We start from the raw sequence: 15,631 nt of genomic DNA on the forward strand, positions 1-15,631 counted from the left end.
ATTTGTACTTATATGACAGTATAAAATATTTTATAATAAAAATTAAACTCTTTGACTTATTATGAAAGTAATACTAAAAGTTCTTGTATGCAAATGACACCTCTGGGAGCAATATGGTTTCTGCTATTGGAGAGTGGTGGCTACAACTTCTTGATAGTAATGAATAATGTTATGTGTATTATTTATGTAAATATTTTTTTAATATTAAAATTATTGATGTATCAATAAAAAATAAGAAGAAATAATAAATTTATCCATTATATTATAAAAACATATATACTTAATATATACTTAATGATTACCAAACAATAATGAAAAAATAATTTCTCTTTAATTATAATAATGAACATCATAATAGGCTACATTTATTGGACTTTTGAAAAATGGCTTAATTTTTTTAAAAAGATAAGTGTTGTGCTGTACATGATGTTTATGTAGCTAATTCTCTGTAGGAATTCATGTCATTTACTTCTTCATCTTAGCTTTTTTTTTTTTTTTTTTTTCAATTTCAGAATAAAGTTAAACTATTCCTTCTTATAGTATTTTACCTTTTAAGGTAATTGAGTATAAATTAAACTTTTTTAAAATGAGAATGTTAATAAAATAACAAATAAATTTAATTACTATTAAATTAAGTTAACAAAAGTCATAGTTTCATACATAAAAAAATTATAAAACTATTCATAAATTAATCCTTCCTTATTTACTTTACTAGTTTTTCATTTCACTTGCATAGTTACATACATATATAAATTAAGAAAGTTTTTAAATATATAGATACACACGGATGTTAATAATTTTTAACTGTTAATCGTAATTATGTATATTATATATATTTTTTATAATTAAAATTAGAATATCGTTAAGGAAGCTAACGAAATATTTGTATAATGTATACAATAGACTATGAGTTAAAAAATGAATATCACCCATACTATTTAGAATAATTTGAGTATCATGATAATAAACATCTCATATTATAAAACCACTCATCCAAAAAACTTAAGCTGATTTTGGAGTTCACTAAGGATCGAATTCTTAACTTTTTAAATCTAGAGCTGTGATACCATGTCATGAAACCATTCATCTCAAAAGCTTAAACTAATAGAAAAAAGTAACACTAATGATTATACCATGTCATGAAATCATTCATCTCAATTGTACACATTATACAGATATTCCATTTGGCTCCCTATATTTCTTCTTAAAATTAACGATTAAAAATGACTGAAATAGAAATATACCGCTATATTTGAAAATTTTTCTATAGATTAATAGATAGATAGTTCCAAGTTCCAACTTACAAAGTTACAAGGCATAGAACAGAACAGTTACCTAGGGAACTTGCTTGCTTACCACAAAACCCGTCTTTGTCTTGGGCTGCTTCTCTCTTGTCTCATATGCGTTTTCTAAACCCTTTTTCACTCACGTGCCTTCATTTTCACTTAAAAAGCTTCTGTCTTTGCTTCTGGGCATCTCAGATTCTCACCTGATTTTCCATTCCGTAACTAGTTACCTCGACTTCCACAGTCACATTCACTCTTCATCTTCTCAAAGGTTTTTGCACTATTTTTTTCCTTTTATTTTAATTTATTTGCTCTTGCTGTTGTTATTATTATTTTGTTCAGCATTTTCTTCTAGTTTTTGTTTCTGGGTGTTTGTGGAACTGGTGTTGGATTGTGAAATTTAAGTTCTTGTTGGCTGCAAATATTGGTATATGAAATGGTGTTTTGGAAAAGGGTTCCTTTTTTTTTTATGGGGGGTGGATTTTAGGTGGTGTGTTTTTAGCTGAAATTCTAGAAGATTGTAGGTGGGATTGAAAAGGGTTTGCTTGGACCTTGGTGGATTTCATTGAAATTGGATTGTTGATTTTAATCTGTAGGTTTGATGAACATCATTTATAGGATTTAAGGTGGAATGAGTTCATTGGTTTGATTCTGGTGGGTGGTTTCTTTGTGAAGCAATGGAAGGGAATTTGCCACAGGGTGGTACTGTTCAAGGTGGAGCTTCTTTTGGTGGTTTTGATTTGCCTGCTTCAATGCGGCTTCATCACCAATCACAGCATGCGCCGCATGCCATGACCCAGCATCAAAATCATCCTTGCCATGGGTCTTCGGGGAAGTCCTCGAATTTTCCACTTACAATGTGTGATCAGACTATGTCAATGGCTGAGTTTGGTAAGGGAGATAGAAACAAAAACTCATTAAGCGATGAAGAAGAGCCGAGTTTGACTGAAGATGGTGGTGAGGGTCATCATGAAGCAGGCAGAACGAAGAAGGGGTCGCCTTGGCAACGGATCAAGTGGACCGATAAGATGGTGAAGCTTATGATAACAGCTGTTTCATATATAGGCGAAGATTCGACTTCTGATGGTGCCGGAAGAAGAAAATTCATGGTCCTTCAAAAAAAGGGCAAATGGAAGACTATTTCCAAGGCCATGGCTGAAAGGGGTTATCATGTTTCCCCTCAGCAATGTGAGGATAAATTCAATGATCTCAATAAACGCTATAAAAGGCTTAATGAAATGCTTGGCAGGGGTACTTCTTGTCAGGTTGTTGAAAATCCGGCCCTGTTGGATGTAATTGACTATCTTTCTGAGAAAGAAAAGGATGATGTTCGGAAAATACTAAACTCAAAACAGCTTTTTTATGAGGAGATGTGTTCTTACCATAATAATAATAGATTGCATTTACCCCATGACATTGCATTGCAACGATCACTGCAGCTAGCTCTCCGAAGTAGAGATGATCATGACGAAGATGATCAAGATATGGAAACTGATGATCATGATGAATTTGAAGAGAATCATGCTTCCCATGGGGATTGCAGAGGAATCCACGGGGCATTAGTCGGACCTATGAAGAAATTAAAACAAGGACAAGACCAAGAAGATTCTTCTACTTTTGGGAATTCTCTAAATTGTCAAGAATATAACAAAAGTTTGCACACTCATGGACAGATGGTCCAATCAGATGTAAATCAAGCTTTACCTGAAAACTTGAGAGCAGCATGGTTACAGAAGCAATGGGTTGAGTCTCGCGCAATTCAGTTAGAAGAACAGAAATTACAGATACAGATCGAGATGTTGGAAGTAGAGAAGCAGAGATTCAAGTGGCAGAAGTTCAGTAAGAAGAAAGATCGGGAGTTGGAGAAGTTGAAGCTGGAGAATGAAAGGATGAAGCTTGAGAACGAACGTCTTGCTTTAGAGCTGAAGCGAAAGGAATTGGTTTCTGGTTTGAACTAGGTTAGCAAATTTTACTTACAAGCTTTTTGGCAATTACTTTACATGCAAGGTCCTTCCTTTCGAGTTTTTAGTTTAGTTATCTTTGGTTCGTTTTAGGCGAAAGTATACATTTTTGGTGGGGAAACTTAGGAAACAATTAATCATTCTCAGCCATTGGAATTAGATTTGGGAACTTCACAATTCGAGTCGGTGATGCACGATGATCTCTGCGGAGGCTTTGCCGACGATGGTCCTATATTTAAACATTGGTGGATCTAAGATCTCTTTTATTTTGGAATATTAATGAGTTAACTTAGCAGCTATATGTTTCCATATTCATGCCATTTCATTTTTAAATTCTTGAAATCATTGTTGTTCCGAACTGTCTTACCTGTCATCTCTTTAACAGCACAAGACTAAAAGAAGTTCAATAATTTTACCTAGTTTGAAGTTGCCAATCCCTCAGAATATCACTTGGGATGAAAAATGTTCCAAATCAAGCATGTTGGGTTGGTTTGATCAATGTCACATATATGAATGGATATTAGTTGTAATTCTTGTTCAGAATCAATCTTGCCCTTAGAGGATAGTATTGTTTAAACTATTACTGAACATTATGATCCTCATGAAGCTAAGCTTTTGAGATGGATTGTTGTTAATGGAGATGCTATGCTGAATAATTAATAATTCTAAGTCTAAACTTCAAGTTCGTTTCAGTGCAGTCCTTTATATATTAGTATCATTAGGATCCTCTCATATATGTTGTTTAAGAATTATGAGAGAGATAGAAACAAATACTTAAAATTATGGGAAAGTGGTTCCTATGTTGTTGATTCTATACTTCATGATCTGAGTAAGAATACTTCCACTAACTTGTAAATAATCCTATCACTCTGCATGTTTTCATGTTAAACAACTGAAATTTGTTACTCTTCTGGAACTCTTCTGAATTATTCAGATTGTGCACATAGATTTGCTTAGTAGAGTGAGTGTATTGTGGCTATAGTATAAATTCACTAGTTTACTTTCCAAGCGTTCTATTTTCGAGGCAAATACCAATTCGGTAATAGAAAGATTTAGACGCTGATAAAATGGTATCTAAAAAATGTTATCGACAAAAAACTCTTAAAAGAAAATTAATTTTCACAAAATGAAAATTAATTTTGACAAAATTGACCATCTGTCAATTGAGTTAGTTGGAGTTAAAGTTAAATGCTGACGTGTCAATTAACAATTATCATAATTATAAAAAGAGTAAAGTATCATGTTTGTCCCCAACGTTTGGGGTAAGTCCTATTTGTGTCCCTAACGTTTAAATCGTCCTATTTGTGTCCTTAACGTTTATAAAAGTGATTCAATGTTATCCTACTATCAATTATACTAACAAATCAGACTATATTTTTCAATTATTCTCACTTGGATGTATTCATTCTTAATTAGGTCTCATTTGTATGTGGTCGATTTTAATATTATACCCACTATTTGTGTTTAGATTCAAGAGTAAAGTATCGTTTTTGTCCTCAACGTTTGGGGTAAATTCTATTTGTGTCCCTAACGTTTAAATCGTTCTATTTGTATTCCTAACGTTTGTAAAAGTGATTCAATGTTATCCTGCCGTCAATTACACATCATGAGCGCTTTAGTTTGAGTTTTAAAAACCTCTTCTTGAAGTTAGAATATAAATGTTTGGGATAGAATCGATGATCTACTTCAAAAAATAGTTCATCAAATGTTGAAACTAATTCCTGCAACATTTACATAATTTACTTTTCTAAGGACATAATTGAATCTAAACACAAATAGTGGATATAATATTAAAATCGACCACATTCAAGTGAGACCTAATTGAGAATTAATGCATCCAAGTGAGAATAATTGAAAAATATAATCTGATTTGTTAGTATAATTGATAGTAGGATAACATTGAATCACTTTTATAAACGTTATGGATACAAATAGGACAATTTAAACGTTAGGGACACAAATAAGACTTACCCCAAATTTTGGGGACAAAAACGATACTTTACTCTAGATTCAATTATGTCCCTAGAAAAGTGAATTATGTAAATGTTGTAAGAATTAGTTTCAACATTTGATGAGCTATTTTTCGGAGTAGATCATCGATTCTGTCCCAAACATTTGTATTCTAACTTCAAGAAGAGATTTTTAAAATTCAAACTAAAGCGCTCATGATGTGTAATTGACAGCATGATAACATTTAATCACTTTTACAAACGTTAGGGATACAAATAGGACGATTTAAATGTTAGGGACACAAATAGGATTTACCCCAAACATTGGGGACAAAAACGATACTTTACTCTTATAAAAATTATCTATACTTTTAATTTTTATAATTTTAAAAATACCCTAATTTCAAGTTTATAAAAACTCTAGTCCCTTTTTTCTAAAATTCTCATCTCTTTCTCTTTTTCATTGTCATCCACCAATATTTTATCGAGATTTACCTCATTTTTCTTTTTTCTTTTTTGGGACTTTGGGGGCCCTAAACCCATAGTTCTATTGTTTTTTTATTGTATGGTTATGGTTTAACAATGTATGATACATGGGCTTTTCTGTTTTAGAACTCAAAGTCCAATTGATTTTCTTTGCAAAAGGTTGTACTTCAACTATTTAAGTCCAAAGAAGCCCAAAAAACATGTTCAAGTCCAACAAAAAAAAGAGGAGAATTATTTGCATGTTTAGTCTTACATCATATTTAATGTGTGTTTTAAAAACATTTATAATGTTAAAAATAGATAAGTAAAATTAAAATTGCTTATTTTATTTTATTGGAAATTAAGTTTACCATCTTTTAATTCTTTCATCATAATATTTACCTCTTTGATAATTAGAACACCATAAATTTTTTCCAAATTTTAGGAACTAATATTTTTAATGACACAAAAAAAGATGGTTAGTATTTACTTAAATATAATACTAATATAAAGGAAAATATTGATCATCTAATATTTTTCAAATAAACAAATTATTATAAAAATATTTTTAGAGCAAAATATTTCCCTAAGTTGACACCAAAACATATTTTGTCTTTTCTTAGGGGGTAGGGTTGGTATACATTATGAGAAAGTGGTTTTTACCAAATTGGGTGCCAAGAAAATGCTGCCATTTTAAAAGTTTGGTTTGTCACAGTCACTCGTTTTTGTTCTTATCTTTGGTTATTAGGTCTAAGGTGGGTGAAAACGTTGCTAAATTGTGGCAGGAAAAAAAAAAAAAAAAACATAATTCAATTCAATCAATGATGCTTGAAAGTTGAAATCATTACTAATCATGTTCCTACTTGTAGGATGAGAGTCACGGTTTTAACTTTTCAATTCACACCTTTTTTTTTTTTTTTAATTTATTTTGGTATTTGATAATTTTAATTTTTGCCTGCTTTATACTTTCTTAGGCATTTTACTGGTTAATAATGAAGTTATTTTCTAAATATGTAATTAAAAGAAGAAAGGTATCAAAACAAGTTCAAAGTATGAACTCGGATTCAATCAAGGTTGACTAATTTACTTAAAATTCGATTCAATAATTTTATATATTATTACACCAATCATTGATACATTGTTAGGTGTTGTTTTTCTTTAGCAACAAAACTGAAACTGTTTCAAACTAAGTACACTTGATTTTTTTAAAAAAACAAAAAAAAACAAAAAAGGAAAACAAAACATGTGAATGTTCTTTCTCATTGAAAAGTAAATTAGTGCCTAGTCATAGGAACAAAACTTAGGCCACTTAGAAAAGGTACTTAGGAAGTTTTAGCATTATCCTAGAAACAACTAACCTGACTTGTTTAAGTTTTCTTTCACGGAAGTTTATAGTAATTTAAATATCTAAAGTAGGGATATAATGAACAGTTGATCTGAAATTAAAGTTTTTACCAAAAGATGCTCGTTACCTTTAGCACATAACCTATATGATTATGCTGATGCTTAAAAGTAATTATTTATCAATTTATAATTGTATTATGATTAAAAATAATGCATGCATGTATATATACTTGAATTTGGGCGATGATAATATCCAAATTAAATTATAGTTCTCAAAACCAACTTGGGTTGGTCGAGTGGTCAGCTCACTCGTCCGCTTAAGCAAGCGTTGGGAATTTGAATTCCGCCTTATACATGCAGCAACCCATTGGCCAGCGTCAGATCCATAAATAAAGCTCCAATCTGCGGTGAATTAGTCATTGGCCTGTCGGGATGGGAGATGCCGTGGGCAACCAAAAAAAATTATGGTTCTGAAAACGTGATTGAACGGTCAATCAAGTTAATCAAGAATCAGCCATTAAATTAATTCGATTTAAATAAAAAATTGTTTGTGACGAATTGGTTAGAGAATTAAAAAATTAGTTAATTAATCAAATTAGTATAATTTTTAGTAGTTAATTAATTTAAAATAATAAATCACAAAAATATATCTTTTATATATAAATGTATTATTTATTATATTCAATTAAATTTTGATTGAATATTTAAATCTTTAAATTTTTAATTCTACTGATTAAGTTTTTTAAATCTTGATCCAAATTATTTCTTGAATTTATAATATTTACAATTTGATAACAACGGACAGAAAATATTTTTATGTAAATACAATAGATAAAATATAAATAGATATTATATTAAAAAATTTAATTAAATATATTAAATTATTTAATAATTCTTTAATTATAATTTTTACATAAAAATATTTTTACGTGAGTATTTATTACTTTATAATTTCGCATAACATGTTCATATTAATAATTTGCCTTTCTCTAAATTGATCAATAGTCTATTAATTTTCCTCATTGCTTTCTCATCAATTCATATTTAACAACTCAGTCGGTACCACTAATAAAATTCTTCTTCCATTCAAAATCAATGCAAAGTGAAAGATATACACATACAAATATATTTTAAAAAACGCATTCATAATTTTAATTTTACACCTCTAATTATTAATGGATATACTTATTTTGGCCTTCATTTTCTTGAGAAGCTGAAATTGCCACATATAGTGTGCACCGAATTGTTCTGTTTTTGTCCAAAAATGGAATTGAAACTTTCTGTGGCATGCATGCATGTTGATGTATTAATGTCACTGACGCCAGGTAATCGGAATCAATGAAGCCCCCATAACAAGACAATTTCCACCCTGTGAAAATGCACCATCTTCTTTCTCTTTTCTACTTATCAAAATGTGTGAAAAATGAACAAAGTAGACCCCAAATATTAAATAGAATTTAATTTTTATACACGGTGTAATATAAAATTATTTGCATACCAACGAGTTATAACTGAAATGTCATAATTTTTTCACTTTTAATCAAAAATTTCGAATTCGAGTCTTACTCATAACTTAAAAATATATATATAAAACTATTTCTATTTGCATTGGCAAAAATAACAAATTTTTAAACTTATTACTTAGAATTTTATTTAAATCTATAAATTTAATTAATTAAATATGTAATTTTTTTATCATCAATATATTAAAATTAAATTTATATTAAATAAATAAATAATTCAGTTATTTATACGAAAATTAATTTTTAAATAATTCTTTAGTTGATGTAATTCATCAAAATAATTAGCCAAAATGACGTACAGAAATATAAATTGGTCTAATTTTTGTAACTTATTAAAAAAAAGCATATTATTTTCGTAATTTACAAAAAATTTAGACACATATTCTAAAATTAACTTATATAACCCATTTTGAAAGAATTCACATTTTTTAAAATCACATACAAAAATTTTCAACCTTATCTATACTCTCTTTTGTTTTATATATTAAAAAAAATATTTTTTATCTTTAAATAATGCATATATATCTCATTCATGATTCATGAATAAAAGAGTGTATATATACAAAGTATTAAATTACCATAAATGAAAAAGATGCAGCTATGACGGCACTAAAGTGATACGTGGCGTAATAAGAGTTACATCTTTTGCTGCTTTTTAGTTATCTTTTATTTCAACTTTAATAAATTTTGCCAAGGCCCTTTTTACATTTTACCCTCTGATCTAATCAATACTTTAATTAAAACTATTCATCTTTATCTATCTGTTGTTGGTGCTGAGATTGATGGTCTATTTTTGCCTTTGTGGTCCTCTCTTCAACATGATAATTAAATAAATTATAGAAAATGAGTTATGAAACACTAACTTACTACAGTCCATTGATATTTGGCAATGCCACCAATAAGCTTATCCAATTATCCCTTTGAGTTTACATCACCGAAATAGATATAAGTGAAAATAAAAATTAAAAGAAAAAGGTGGTGGGGGACTGGTGGCAACTCAAAATAATTTAATTTAATTTATTATTTGAAACTAATAATAATAATAATAATAATAAAAAATAAATTTCTGAAGATTTATATTTCGATTTTTCTAAGAAAAAAATATCAATAAAATCTTTTAAAATAGCTGATGTGAACACACCATCTTTAAATTAATTCCTATAATTAGGGTAAAAAGTCTTAATTTAAACTAATTTATCTACATTTGTCATATTGAAGAATTTGATTGATATTTTATTTTTTTAGAGACTAATTTATTCAAAATGTAAATTTTTAAAGGTTTATTTGTTATTTATTCTAATAATAATAATAATAATAATAATAATAATAATAATAATAATAATAATAAAACTAAGAAGTAGACATGAGAGGAATGTGTGTGCTATTGTTTTGCATCGTCTCTCAAGTCTCAATTGTGAATTTTTCTTTATGAGTAACATGGGCTCCCCACCATCCCTTGCTAGATATGGGCTTTTTAAGTGTATTCTTTTCTTAGGGCCCACATTGGGGCCCATTTATTGTGCCCATCTCTAAATAAATGTGGTTCTAATTGAATCTTGAAAAATTAGGGTTGGCAAAAATCAAAATGGCATGTGGGATTTGATAAGTACATATATATAGCTTTGGTAATTGTGGTTGTTATAGTTTAGCATATGTTAAATCACCTATAAATGATAATAATGATAAAAACTATAGCCTTGGGATTGCTAAGGATTATTATTATTTTTATTTATTTACCTTGTGGTGTTTGCACATGCTTTCATGTTCCAATGAATCTACGGTACATACATAACTTGAAAGGAATATTTTTATCTTTTTTATTTTTTATTTTTTATTTTTTTATTATGGTAACTTATAAGTGAGAGATGTAATAATAATAAGCATATAAGCAGATTATTATTAAATATCAAATCTTTTGCACATGGTTGTGATTGCTTCCAATTTACACTCCACTACCTCTTTTCTTTAATGTTGTTTAATTACTCTATATATATATATACCACCATATATTATATGCAAATCAATAAGCTTTCTTAAAGTTATAACATAATGAACCAAAGGGGAATCATGGAAAGGAAGATGGTTGAACATTCCACTAAGGAACCTTCCATACAAAACAATCTTATGAAATGTATTTTCTTAAGAAAAATAAATTATATTGATCAATCAAATGAAAGATAAGAGCGCCCCCATTCACCCAAAACAAATAAATAAATTAAAATAAGTGACTTAATATTAAACTTGTAGGATTAATTATGAATTATAAAGCTTATTATGATGATAAAAAGAAAAAAGAGGCAAGGCAAGTGTCAAGCTTTTGAAGAAAAGTTAGGCATAATTGTAGCATAATTATATATTCATCATGCCAAGCTAGCTGCTCCAACTTGCATTTAAATTGATCACAAAAATGTTTGTTTATATTTAATTACTATCATCTTTAAAATTTGATAAAATGACTTGTAAGACCTTAATTAGTTTAAGATTTTAATTTCGATAATCAATAATATAAAATATTTTATATAATAATATAATTTGATTTTTATGTTTTTATCACTTTTTTAAATAATAAATTTAAAAATTAATTTTTTTCTAATATATAAATATATAATTGATCCTTATTAAATAAGTTTCACATTATCTAAATAAAATTAAAAAAAAAATTCTCAAAGATAGTAGGTTATATTTCATTAATTATTGAAAAATAAAATACAAAGATGTCCAAAAGTAGGACAGCATTTGCTTACCGTAACCCTCAATTGCGTGCCATCATTTGGTGGAACTGCTGGAAAGCTCACAACCAGTTGATTTTTGAAGGTTCTACTTCAATGACGTCTGCTATTCTAGCAAGCTCTGTCAAGTTGTTCCGTAAAATTTAAAGAACTCTCAGTTTAGGTTGTCATCTCTATAAGGTAAGCTCTTAGTTGCATTCAATTTGATTTATCATTCTTTCTTCTTTAAGAATTTTCTTCGTTTTTCGACCATACACTGTTAGATGAATACTTTCAGTGCAATATTTTTGAAAAATTCCCATCTTTCAATAAAATAAAAAATTTAGTAATCATTCTTTATAAATATAAAATAATTCTCACTTTTTGAACTAACTTTTGAAGTAAATTAGACTTACTTAATTTCTTATAATTGTGAATGTAAAAATGAAGATAATAATGAGAGTGATAGAGGGGGTAAGATATGGAAGATAAATGGAGGAGGGGGGGACAAAAAAAAGAATCAACTTGGTGGATTGCTTAGCTGGTGACAGAAAAATCTAAGGGTTAATCCACATGGTAGACAGAAAATGTAAGTGTACATTCACATCACATGCACAACCACACCCCCATGTGAAGTTAACCTTTTGTCTACATGTCAAAATATTATTATTATTATTATTATTATTTTCTTATCATATGCCTCTAGTAATTCTTAACTCATACCCACATCCACATATTATGTTACGTATCTAATGTCTACATATACGTATATCTATACGTTTTCTATCTTTCTTAATTATTATCATATATTTTTTTTTTAATTTTAGTCACATAACAACAAGGAGAGAAATATGATGACAACCGCTTCCTACATTTCCCCCCTATTTTCAGGAACTTCTTTTTCATAGGGTCGGTTTGCATTGCCTTTTTTTTTATTTTAAGGGAAAAATAGTTTTTTTTTTTTAAAATTAGCTTGAAAAAATATAAAATAAAAAAGTGGTGTATGAGGTATGTTCCTTCTGAATTATTCTCTTCATCACATACGTCATACCTTCAAAGCGTGTAATTTAATTAATTACCTTTGCGGTGTAGAACGCATTTTTCCTCTTCAATTCCGGGAAAAAAGACAAGTGATATTGACACTAATTAATAACGACTATGATATGATACATATATATTAAAATATAAATATATATTAAAAATAAATTAAATTATATATATTTATATATTAATAATTAATTTTAGTAATTAATTTTAATATATAAATTATATTTTTAAATTGATAATAATCAAATGATGAAACATATGTTTATTATTATTATTATTATTATTATTATTATTATTATTATTATTATTATTATTATTGTTGTTGTTAAGCTCCACAACTATAATAGTAGTAATCTCTCTCTTCTTAATTAGCTTATTTATATTTATTCCGTTTCAAAGTTTTCATCATCTATATATCATCCTGTTATGTAAAGTTGCAATTTGCAAGTTGCAGCCCCTATTATTTGTGTAACCGCCGTTTTAATATAAAGTTTTTTTTTTTTTTTTGTTATATGAGTGATATGACGACATACACTTGCAAATATTTTATATTTACATACTTATCTATTAGTTATTGATTAGATCATATCATTCGGTTAAATCAGAGTTATCATTTTTTAATATGGAAGTATGAGATAATTCTTTTTACATTGTAAGTGACTAACCTAGTTGCTCACATACTTATATATATGTCGGTTAAAATCTCTCCCACTAGTAAAATTTACATCATCACCAACTTGAATGTTAATTATATATATAACATAAGAAAAATTTTAAGTGTATCAAAAATACAGGTGTTTCAGTTGTTTTAACCGTTAATTTCAATTAATATATATTATATATATTTTTTATAATTTAAATTAACGGTTACACTTGAAATTCTTCTTATAACATAAACTATCATATTATATAAATCTTGCTATGTACTCATCATCTGAAAAGCTGGGTATGTACTATTAACAACCCTAATTAGTTTATTTTATACAATTATTACATTATTCGTTGTATGTAAGCCTTTTTCTTAATAGAGTATTTCTTAATTAATGGGATCGGGGCGATGTATATTAACTATAGCACCGATATTTATCTCACTTTTGTAGAGAAAAAAAAAAAACTCTTCTATTTTGTTTCGTCATATTTAGTTAGTTGGTTGAATATAATGCTTAAATAAATTAGAAAAATAAAAGAATTAATACTAGCTAGCTAGCTATAAGCACAAACTGAAAGATGTGATAAGTACATCATAATGGCCAACCTTTAAAAGATTATTCGTGATTCTTAGTTAGGTATATATTGTGTTGAGTATATAGAGATAAATAAAGTGTATTTTTATTTATAGTGTTTAAACTCCAGAAAAAAAAAATTTATAGCATTAGGTACTGTGTGTATTGGCAATGGTCGAATATTATTGATATAATTATTTATATTATCTTTTTTAGCGATTTAAATTTTTAGAATTGATGATATTATGATGGTATCAAAATTCGTAAGAAAAATAGTATAAGTCAAATAAAAAGAGAACGAAAAAATTAATAATGATATCTTCAAGGATTTCGACCTCATACTAGTTAACTTAGTCTTTGAAAAAAAATATTAATTAACTTTTATAATAATAAAATAATAAATAATAGACATATATGTTCTTCTATTAATAATGTAAAACGAAATAAAATTGTTTAGGTATTTTATTATTTATTGTGGTGCATATTCTATTGTTGTTACATGAATATGAAAATAATTTAATTTTAGACAATGAAATATTTATTATCTTTTGAGTTATTCAAACAAATAAAATTTTATTCTAAAAATTATTATATATAATAATTTTTTATAAATAAATACATTACAATAATTAACGGTATATATAAATATTACTAAATTTTATATAATAAATTAATAAAAAATATAATATGCTCATCGTTTACTATTTTAAAAAATTAAATTAATATTTTTAAAAAAATTAATTAATTCGAATTTAAAATTTTTAGATAAAAAAAAAAGAGAGGGATACAAAAATGATGACATTGGGCAACATATATATCCGAGGGTTTTAATTTGTCGGTGGTTCTCCTGAAATTGTTTTACTGGCAAACAAATGGTTAAGTATTGGGCTTCATTTTCAATATAATGGGATTGATGATGATGAATGTGCTTTAATATAAAATGTAAATGTGTAATAACTAGTCAACCTTTACCATGACACAACTTCGACAAAAATAAAATTACAGAATAATTAAGCTGCAAATTGGCATTTCATTATGTATGTGACATCACATGTAATCTAATTATATATTATTACACAGCATGCCGCATAGCAGATTAACATACCTAATTCTTCAGCCAATATAATATTTTGGTTGAAATTGCATGTATCTTTTTTATCAAAATTATTTTATTGAAGATTAAAAATTTTGAAGAAAAATATAATTTTTTGCACATTTATTATTTTTCATATTTAAAATTTGTGAATTTGGGACTACAACTTTTAAGCTGATTGAAAACAACTTTATAAATTTGAAACAAATTTCACCACTTCTGAAATAAATTTATTTAATTTTAATATAATATCCAATAAAAATAAAATAATGCTACATAATCAACAAATATTATTTGATCAATAATAATTTACATTTATATTTATAAAATTTTACACTAAAAAAACGTATAATTTATACCTTTATTTATCATAATTTATATATATAAATTAATATAATTTACATTATACTCATATTTTTTTAGTTTGAACATATAAATTAATAAAATTTATTTCTTAAAGATAATTTAATATTTATATTGGTGAAATAATAACAAAAAATACTAAAAATGACTGATTTTTAAAATTATTTTTATAAAAATAATAGTGTATATAACATTTTTATTTTTCTATTTAACTAAAGAGCACTCAATTATTATATGTAGTTATATATGTTCATGTGAGGGGACAAAGAGAGGTTGGAGAAAGATAATAATTACAGTTGTGGTATGGTATCTGTTAGGCTGTAAAATACCAAAATAGTGGGCATGCATAGTGGGTAGGGCATCTTCTTCTACATTACAAGGCATATGTCCTATCCAGCTAGACAAGAAGCTCTGCCAGCTAAGCAAATAGGACATTATATTCAACTAAATATACTTGTAAAAACCTAATTACATGTTTTGTATGACAAGTAATGTGTCTTACCAATAAGTTATTGTTGAGAAAAAGAAAAATAGTAACCAACTTGGATTGGTCGAGTGATCAGTTCACTCATCCGCTTAAACAAGTGTTGGGAGTTCGAATCCCGTCTTATGCATGCAGTAATCCATTAGCCAACGATAGACTCTTAAATGGAGTTCAGATTCGCGACA

The 15,631-nt window shown here is 27.4% G+C and overlaps 1 protein-coding gene across 2 annotated transcripts; it reads left to right on the forward strand.

Moving 5' to 3' along the window:
- The first annotated feature begins 1,322 nt into the window (after nt 1-1,322).
- LOC112751919 (uncharacterized) lies at nt 1,323-3,916 on the forward strand. Of its 2 annotated transcripts, none has more exons than XM_029292747.2 (3): nt 1,323-1,557; nt 1,883-3,244; nt 3,633-3,916. In XM_029292747.2, the coding sequence occupies exon 2, from the start codon at nt 1,964-1,966 to the stop codon at nt 3,242-3,244; it is 1,281 nt and encodes a 426-aa protein (XP_029148580.1). In that variant the 5' UTR covers nt 1,323-1,557; nt 1,883-1,963; the 3' UTR covers nt 3,633-3,916. The 2 variants fall into 2 exon arrangements, with proteins under 2 accessions (XP_029148580.1, XP_025657034.1); XM_025801249.3 differs by lacking the exon at nt 3,633-3,916 and adding an exon at nt 3,341-3,546.
- Nucleotides 3,917-15,631: the final 11,715 nt, after the last annotated feature.

This window comes from Arachis hypogaea, chromosome 15 (genome assembly GCF_003086295.3).
Source record: "Arachis hypogaea cultivar Tifrunner chromosome 15, arahy.Tifrunner.gnm2.J5K5, whole genome shotgun sequence".
Lineage (NCBI taxonomy): Eukaryota > Viridiplantae > Streptophyta > Magnoliopsida > Fabales > Fabaceae > Arachis > Arachis hypogaea.